At 40.2% G+C, this 9,829-nt stretch overlaps 1 protein-coding gene across 1 annotated transcript in view; it reads right to left on the bottom strand.

Moving 5' to 3' along the window:
* The window catches only part of Bbox1 (gamma-butyrobetaine hydroxylase 1), a 48,368-nt gene extending 39,927 nt beyond the window's left edge, over positions 1 to 8,441 (bottom strand). The window contains exons 1-2 of the mRNA XM_050125367.1: positions 8,121 to 8,441; positions 6,868 to 6,982 (exon numbers count right to left, since the gene is read on the bottom strand). Coding sequence (XP_049981324.1) covers positions 6,868 to 6,982; positions 8,121 to 8,339 — 334 coding nt within the window. The 5' untranslated portion in view covers positions 8,340 to 8,441. The remainder of the gene's footprint in view (positions 1 to 6,867; positions 6,983 to 8,120) is intronic.
* Positions 8,442 to 9,829: the final 1,388 nt, after the last annotated feature.

Here is a 9,829-nt window from a genome sequence, read left to right on the forward strand (position 1 = left end):
GCCAACCAAAGGCCTACCTCTTTGATTTAATTGTCCTGGGGCGATCTGCTCTTGGTGTTGCACTGGTCCCTGTAGCCTGCGTTGTCTGCCACTGTGTCAGTACCCGCCAGTCCCGGCCGCTGCGCCAGCTACGTCGCCCGCCGTGCGCGTCTGGTTCCGGCCGCCGCTGGTGCCCCTAGAGTCTCTTTTCTTCATTGGATGGAGGTTGTACTCTTTTATCTCTTGTCTGCTGAACTCTACACGTCTTTAAGATTCTAGTCACTTGTTCTCTCTGAATGTTCAGATATGATGTGGATTTGAGGATAAGTTTGTGTGAAGCACAAAGAGGAAAGAAAGCCCTGGAAGAACTGTTAGTGTATGGCTCACTGCTGTTGGCAACGGTGGTCATGAGTGTGGGGGCTTAGGAGACACTACAGTGCACATTATTAGTGTCCTGGATATGGAGCAAAAATCTGAGGACATCACACTCCTCTTCACTGATTGAGAGCTACTCAGCGCACTACTTTTTGTTGATTGAGGGCTGCTCTTCCTGGCATCCACTTCTGGGTCTTTTGAGCTAAGAATATTTCCTTATACAGGGAGGGAGACTGGTAGTTTCACACTTATGGGCTGAAATGTGGCAATAGCCTCTGAAATGGCCGGCTTGAGGAAGCAGGCTGGGTCTGCTAAGCAAGGGTGAGGTGTCTGTCTTCTTGGCTCAGCCTTGATACCATACCACAGGGCTTATTTCATATTGAAATCTTCTTCAACATCTGTTTGTTGAAAAAGATTACCTTCACAATTAAAGACAGGTATTATGATTGAGCTTCCTGCTTGGAAGTTTGGATAGATAGATAAAGAAACAAACACAAATATATAATAGTAAAATTATTGTGCCAAGTGCATGTGAAGCTTGTTACAGTGATAAACAGCTGCTGGGAGTGGAGAGGGAACTAGTTGAGACACAGCGCCTTATCTCTGCCTCTCCCACCAGATAGCAATGGACAATGGAGATCATGCTATTGTTTTTATTTAATAGGCATGAGGGGGAGAGTACAAAGCAGGTTTTGCAGATCAAATTGTGCTCTACATCTCAAATCTTTCCTTTGACTCATATCTAAGTATTTTATTTTAAAGATTTATTTATTTATTTTTATGTGTACAGATACTTGATCTCCTTGTAAGTGTACTGTGTGTGTGTGTGTGTGTGTGTGCCGTGCTGCAGAGGCCAGTTAAGGGCCTCATATCTCTTACAATTCAAGTGACAAATTATTATAAGCCACCCTATGGATTATGAGAATCGAACCCTGGTTCTCTAGAAGAGCAATCAGACCGTCTAAGCTCTGAGTCATCTCTCCAACCCAACTCTAAAGTTGAGAGTGAATTATATGTGAATATATAAATGAGGCTTCTAAACAAGTTTAAACTTCTTAGAAGAGAAACACGTTTTCCCTTTTATGATGCTGGAATAGTCTACATCCATAGGCCTTTGACAAGAATGGCTACCTTCCTGAAGAGTGCAACACAGAAAGCAGGGAGGTAGCATATCTAGAATGTTTAAAGGTGAAGGAGCACTTAGAATTCCAGAGACTCTTCTAAGCACTAGACACTGGTCAATTCGGGAAATCCTTACAATAACTCTAAAAAGTATGCACTATCATTGCTCCTGTTTACAGAGATGGACATGGGCCCAGAGCCCAGAGAAGTGCCCAACATCACCTAGCTTAACTTGGATCTCAACTTGATGGCATACCCAACCTCCCTGACTCCAACCATGGAGGAAAGGAGTTATACACTGAAAAGAAGTCAACTCCAAGAGATGTAATTTCACCTTACTCTCTGCCCTTGCTGTGGCTATCCCAATCCTGAGTGATACTCATAATAAGGTCACTGAAAAGAGTTTGATTTTAATTGTCTGATATGTATGTATGTATGTAATTGCAGATAAACAGCAAATTCCACAAGCTTCCTCTTTATGTGGAAGCAGTCAATTTGTCACCTTTCTTTTAAAGTTTTATTTTTATGCATGTGTTTTTTTTTTTTTTTTCGAGACAGGGTTTCTCTGTGGCTTTGGAGCCTGTCCTGGCACTAGCTCTTGTAGATGAGGCTGGCCTCGAACTCACAGAAATCCGCCTGCCTCTGCCTCCCGAGTGCTGGGATTAAAGGCATGCGCAACCACCGCCCGGCTTGCATGTGTGTTGTGTTGTGTTGTGTGTGTGTCTCTGTGTATGCCATGCGTATGACTTCCCACAGAGTCCAGAAGCAGTGTTTGATTCCCTTAAGCTGGAGTAACAGTTGTGAGCTGTCCAGTCCGGGAGCTGGGACCTGAACTTGGGTTCACTGGAAGAACAGGCTGTATAATGAACTACTAAGTCATCTATCCAGCACTGCCACCGTTCTTTGAGAACTCCAGCTGTATATTTAGAATCACACAGAATACAGAAGTTCTTGAGAAACAACTACTATGCTATTTCTCTAAGGTGACTAACCCCGTTTTCCCCAAACAGCTTTGTGGTTTGTGAGACTCCTTTCACAACCTTCTCTGTTTTCTTTTGGATATGTTTCAGTTTGTGAAAGTCCCCCAATTTCCTCAATGGAACATATTTGTAACTGGTTTGATCCATGCCTCCTTAGTGAGCTCACTGGTATTTTTTTTTTTTTTTTTTTTACTAACAAGCTCATATCTCTTGTCAGCTTTAAATTCATTGGCTCATATTAGCTCTTCTGTTAACCAGAAAGATAGTACTTGAATGTTATCTGAGTATTCTCTCCCCATTATTCACATACTTCGTTTCTGAAACTGGTTCATTGCAAAATTCACAGGTTCACGTAGAGATGAAGATGCATGTCCCACCTGACAAGGATCTTGTGTCAAAGATAACGACTTGAGATTTGAATTGCCAATTTGGGCTCAATGCTTCCAACTGCATGACTTTTGGGAGACAAGAAACTCTATGTTCAGCCTCCATTAGATAACATGGAAAGAAAATAACCTACTGAGGTATGAAAATAGAATGAGATAATGCCAGTGAAGAACACAGCGGCTCCACTGCCTGACTGAATCTGCCTTTGAGCTGCAAGTACTGAATGTGTCTAGATGAAAACAGAATGGAGTGACTGCTCTTACAATATGGCCGTGAATCTATAGTTATAAAACACCCAAAGTCTTGTAGCTATTTATAACTTTCTCTAGCCTCAAGTTTCCATACTTCCTCCTATATTTTCATCTCAGATGGCTTTCCTCATTTTAGTGTAAAAAATGAAAGATCTCAGAAAAGAAATCTCGTCTACTCTCACTGCCACTCATGGACTTGCTTGTGACTGTGTGCTTATCATTCTTGGAGGAATTATAGATATGTCTGTACATATTTTTGGTCTCTTACACCACAAAAATGCCCAAGGGCTAAAGCCTTCTCCTGTTTTGCTCCCTGTTGTATTTTCAACCCAAGTATATGGCACCTGTTATTCAAGAGTCACCCATCAGGACAATGAACGAACCAATGAACCATGTATGGTAGATGTTCAACTCAGGTCATGCAGCAAGTACTTTCATTTACTGATATATCTTGCTGATCCAAAGTTTATGTTTTAAATGCATTTTTGAATATTTGCTCATTTATTTATCTGGAAATGACTATATGCCAGACACTGACAGTCAAGTTTTAAAATGGTAGAGATTAGAGACTACTATCCTGCTAATAAATAGTATGTTTCTCTAAATGCAAATTCTATGCCCATCATCTCTGCCTCTTAAGCTCCCATTGGCTTCCATACAATTTTTTTTTTTTTTGTAGAGCATGCTGTGGCCATCTTTCTCCCCTTTCCTCCCTTCCCATGGTTCACTTCATAGATACACAGCCATGACTAAGGCCATTCTACAAGGCGAACCTGATCCCTCTACTCCTTTTTGTAGAGGAGGCAGGTTATAGTAAAAGAAAAATCAAAGAGTAGGAGGTGTTAATGGTCTTGGAGTCGCTTATGATAATACATTAATTTAATCAAAAGCAGGTAGACAAACACAAAGGAAAAGCTTGCAGCAAGCATCTGAAACCTGTAAAGGTCTTGAACTCATTTGTCTGGTTTGTCAATAGAGAATCAGCTGAGAGATAAATGGAATGGTATTTTTGAACTCTATTGGAAAAAACTGATCCTTGCCTTCAGTCTATGGATCAAGCAGTGTATGTGAACTACTTTTTACTTTGGCTTTTGACATCTTTGTTGCTTAAAAATTTCAATATCCAACTCATTTTACTTTCCTAAATTTATCCTTTTGTTTTCTGCTTTTGTGTTTTTTTTTTGCATATCCTTTTCTCTGTGGGAATTTTCTTCTTTCTCTCCTTGCCTGACAAACAATTGTTTAAACTCTGTGTGAGTATCAAACTCTCATTTTATACATACTCTTTGCTTTATGTCATTGATTGTCTTCACCACATGGTCTTAATGTATTTAATGTCCAGGCTTCCTTTTTCAACTTTCTATTTCCTTACACCTTGGTATTCCCTGCAAAAAATAAATGCCAACTGTCTGTGCAGCTGAATGGACATCCGTGTGGGAAAGGTTATTCTCCACATCTCCCTTTCAGCCTGGAGGGACAGTCTGGTCCTGCCCACAGCTGACTGTCGTTTATACTTGCATTGTGTGTTCAGCAGCCTGTGCCAACAGAAGAAAAGTGGTGTGCATCTGGACTCCAGATTTTCTAAGCACCATAGCCCTCATTCCAAGGGAGAAGCAGAGGAGGAACATTGCTATTGTGGCTAAAAAGCAAAGCACTTTCCCCAATGGAATCTACTTTGTTTACATGCTTCGGAGTACTAATGTTTGGAAACACACATTGGAGCAGGGTATTAAATTCTACAGGCAAAAGCCACCCAACCAGTACTCGAAAATTGGCCCATCAATGCCTTTTTTTTTACCCATCAACTGCACAGCTTGGGAATATATTTTTAAAATGAATCTTATTTTAAAGCATCCAAACATTTTCCAGTGTCTACCTAGCAGCCAGTTTTCTTATGTTATTCATGCTCGCAAGCTGTCGTTGTGACCAGGTTTTTCCACTACTTAATGGAAGGTACTATCGTTTCCATCTTGCTACTGCCTGGTAGTACTGAGGAATGTAAGCTATAAAAAACTTCACTTGTCAGGAAATATTAATGCAGGAGGTGTGGCCATTCCTCTTCCAACATTTAAGAGCTTAAGCTGTGATAATAAAAAATGTTGACTTTTATTTCCTGAAACGGCACAGAGAAGAACTTGCAGGCAATGAAAGTAAAATCCAAATGGATTACAAAACTAGGGTAGAGATAAAGAAAAGAAATACCAGAGAACACATTCAAGATATTGCTATTGAACCAGACAATGGCTATGAAATTATGTTATTGGAGACTCTTTGGAGGAAGAATAATTTCTCTGTATACTAATGTATTTTCAATCACCTAGCAGAGCTAGATAAAGGAGAATGGATTCTTGGTTCAGATATAACAGTGGAACAAATCCTTGTCAGCTGTCACAGTGGTGCAACCAAGCACTTAGAGGAATTTAATTCTTGACAAGACTGATCTGCCTTAAAGAGAAGGGGAAAACTGTGGTACCTTGTTACTGGCGTCCCCAGGATAAAGGAAAGCTGCCTAACAAGGGGATTAATAAGCAACATCTCTACTTCCAGTGAGCTGCTGTAAGACTAGTTTTAAAATCCCAGACAGTTATCACATGCGAGGTTTGGAAAGAGTAATGAAGAACCATTTTTAGTAAAAGACTTAAAGGTCCCCAAGAAGGTGGCGTAGAATTCACCCAAGTGATCAGTTGCTGGAAGGGGTCGTGGTCTGAAAAATGTTGACAGAGAAAAGAAGATTCAGCGACATGTGCAGGGCCAATGAACTTGTGGAAGTCGGGGTTCCAACAGACAGGCAAAACTCATGCATGTTAGAGTTTGCCTTTGACCTGCACAGCCATAGGTCGTGATCTGTAGAACACTATGATAGATATCACCCTCGCCAACATTTCCATTTGACCTGTGTTACTGTGCATATTGTTTAGAAGTTTTATTTTAAATTACTCATTTGTTTTCAACATTTGTTTTACCTATAATCTGAGAGATAACATTCCCCTCCTTGCCCTTTGCCACTGAATTTATCTTTTTATTTTCTCTAAACATTTTTCTGTTCACAGATCATCTGGAGACTTACATAAATGCTCTCCAGAGAAACAGGTTTACACAAACAGGTTTACACACACACACACACACACACACACACACACACACACACACAGAGAGAGAGAGAGAGAGAGAGAGAGAGAGAGAGGGAGAGAGAGAGAGAGAGAGAGTCCTGTGCAAGCTCAGTTCTGCACTCATTGATTCTCAGCCTCACTGACATAATCTCACTGGGGTGAGAAGTGTCCTTTGTGAATTTTGTGCTGTTTTGACTTAAGGCCTTGTTAAGAAGGGTGAATTTTCTCTGGTTTACTCTGCTCCTTTGCGGAGGGCACAAAGGCAACATCTTGGAACTCCAGTCTATCTGTAAATGAGAAAGGCCAAGTCCACTGTTCTTTTTCCTGCTAGGGCTTTAGAATGTTGACATATGCTCTGTTGTCCTTTTCCGTTTTGCCCAAATGATTGCTTAACATGTTACTAACATGTTAAGGATTTCTCATAAATTACAATATTATTTTAGCCAAGATACAAAGGCTTGAACTGTCTCATAAGCAAATCCTTAGAAAGTGAGAAAGAGATATAAACACTCATTACATTGATCTGATAATTTTGTGATATATGTGTATATAACATCATTAAACAGTGTCCCGTAGTTACATCCAACTCAAATAACAGTAATTCTCTTCAAGTAATTCTTACTATAAGATTTTAACACAGACTTCATATGATGGCAATGTTACCTGGTAAAAACAGTTCTTCTTGGAGTCTTGTTCTGGCCTGTTGGGAAAAACATCTTTTCTTCAGCCAATTTGCTTCAAATTCACTGTAATGCTCGTTGGGCCATGTGATATAAACCTTACAACATAGAAAGCAATTATCATCTATTTGTCCATTGCACAACTATACACTTCTGCCTTCTGCAATTGATTTTCTTCTGAATTTTATTTAAAATTACCAGAGAATTCAATTAAACATTACTCTCCCTTTCCTTCACAAGCCAAAGGTCTACTTCTGGTACCTAAGGCTGATGAGACAATGTGTAAGAAAATAGAGTTTTGCTGACCTGACATTTCTGCTTTACATACTCTAAATATGTGATCCTCAATGTTTCTATGAGAAGGCATGGCTATTAAGAGCGAGAAGTGGGAATAGAGGACTCAAGCTGAGAGAAGAATGAAATAACGGGGAAAGGACAGGTTTTCTGATAATGTTTGTAATTCTGGTGAGAAACTGGAAATGAGGAAGAGAGAAAAATGGTTGATGCCATAGCTGGTTGATCTTGAGTAATGCTCTTAGGGCTTGACTTCTTATACACCGACTCACTAGTTTGGATAAATAATATTAATCAGTATGAGTCAGTGTTCAATGCCAGGGAGTACGACAAGCATTTCTACTCAGATTATCTCACTGAATTCTCATATTTATGTCAACAAATTCCGTGTTTTTCTGGCTCGATAGAGGAGTAAACTGAGTGCCAGATGCACTATTTTTATGACATAAATTGTATGATTGTGTTTCAAGGCCGTTGCCCACTAAAAGCAAAAAGAGCAAAGTTGCACATTTTCTTAACAAGTAGTAAAAGGCAAATAATTTATACATGTTGAAGAGAAACCAGAGTACAGCAACAGGTTGTATTTCTATATTTATATGTGCGTAGGTATGCCTAATGATACTAAAGAAAAACAGGCCAACAGTTTGAGAGAGGGAAGGGGAAATATGGCAGGTTGGACACAGGTGATGTACTTTAAATTCAGTTAAAATAGATAGTATAAAAATTAAAAAGAAAAAGAAAAGGAAAATAGTTTATCTGTTATAACAACAGCAGATTTTTTTCCACTGAGTATGCCCACTCTGTATCAAACACTCTACAAACATTCCCACAGGGATGGTTTGCTCTATATATGATAAGTTAAAGTAAATTGATTCACATTATTTTAAACTAAACTCTCGATTTAATCCAAAAGAGAAGGGATAGGTCACTAGAGATTGTTACCTTTTTCCGGTCAAATGACAAGTCTTTGATTCTAATGTTCACGTCGAGAGCTTCCAGGAGAAGTTTCCGGGCTTTTGCAGAATGCAGGTAGCATTCCGAACACTGGCAGTTGTCTCTCAGCCACACAGCTGGGTAGAGGGACTCTGCCCCATCGTGCCAAGAGATCTGCAGCAGATGAGCCCCGTCCACGGCTTCTGCCTTTAGGATGGCACAGTGCATGTTTCTGGTCTTTGAAGATAAATTCTTCCTGCTATGACAAGGCAGTGTTAAAAGCAATAGCAGGCAGATTGGACCTGAGCCTGACCTCTATGATAATACGAGTGGACTCTGACCTCGACTTTCTGCTCAGCGGTGTAAGCTTGTGGTTTGACCAATGCTGGGACCTTTGTTCTGATTAGAGTATTTCACGTGGTGAAAACAGAAACAGTGTGACTAGCTTTATGATAAAAATGCTACATCAGCACCCAATGGAAAAAATTGCTTGTTCTCTTAATAGAAATTTTAGATGATAAAGTGAGAACCAATGATACCCCCATTTATACAGCCATGTTTGTAGAAAAGCTGTGGAAAATTGCCCCGCAAGTGGAAAGTGTAATGTTTGCCTCCCTGTTTTAGCTTTTCAGTACTTATGATTGAGCCCAGGGCTCTACCCAGGAAAGACAGGTACTCTGCTATTGAGCTTTGGACCTAGCTCAGGCCTCTGCTGTTTTGACTGATGACAGCTGCACTTGGCTTTTTGAAACAAAAGATGCTTCCATGATTCTCAATGACCACCAAGGGACTAATAATGCAATTAATTCTCTTGAAGGGTAGTGCAACTCACAATATGGTGCTTTTTCTGTTCTATCATCTGCTTTTTACTTGCAAAGTATATTTTCTCATTGGAATATCAAAATACGAAAGTCCTTAAAAAAGCTTATCGGGTTGGTTTTCTGATGGTTTCTCCCTTTGCTCATTTGGAATATCTTATTGGACGCTCTTATTACAACAGAATGGCGCCCAAACGTGTGGACAACTGAATCCACTGAAAGCCTGAGAAAGCTTGGGAAAGAGTAAAGCATGTTTTCTTGGTAGCAGTGTTGATGAAAAACTGAACGCATATTTTTTGGTTTTCAGCTGTAGCAGGAAAAAAGCTGTGCTGTTTAAAAATGCCTGCTTTTTGGGCCGTCCTGCCAGGGCAAACTCTGGACGGTTTGAGGCAGGAGGGCCAGCTACAGAGAGAGCATTTGAGTGTTGTAGCTTGTTTGCTGGCAAGGACCTTGAAACACTGTAGACTTGTGGTACTGAATGCAGCTCTGGCCAGTACCTCAGCCACAAGGTTGGAATGGCAGAAAGCTAAGGAATGGACTGGATCTAGCTGGCAAAGCCACGGCTTTAATCCTACTGATATTGCTTGCTAAATTAAGGACTCATGTGGTCAAAAAAGAGACATCTACGGTAAAAGAAAGATTCAAAGTCAAAGAAAATGTTTAAATGGTTTACAGTGTGTTAAAATATATGCATGCTAAACATTAAAGTTTTTAAAGTAAAAAACAAAAAAAAAAAGGGAAGCGAGTAGTTGGGTGTGGTAGTACACACCTTTAATCCCAACACTTGGGAGGCAGAGGGAGATTGACCTCTGTGACTTCAAGGTGTGGTAGCACACGCCTTTAATCTCAGTGCCTAGAAGGCAGAGACAAACAGATCTCTGTGAGTTCAAGGTGTAGTAG

Source organism: Alexandromys fortis, unplaced genomic scaffold (genome assembly GCF_014885135.2).
Source record: "Alexandromys fortis isolate MF-2015 unplaced genomic scaffold, M_Fortis_MF-2015_v1.1 scaffold_229, whole genome shotgun sequence".
Lineage (NCBI taxonomy): Eukaryota > Metazoa > Chordata > Mammalia > Rodentia > Cricetidae > Alexandromys > Alexandromys fortis.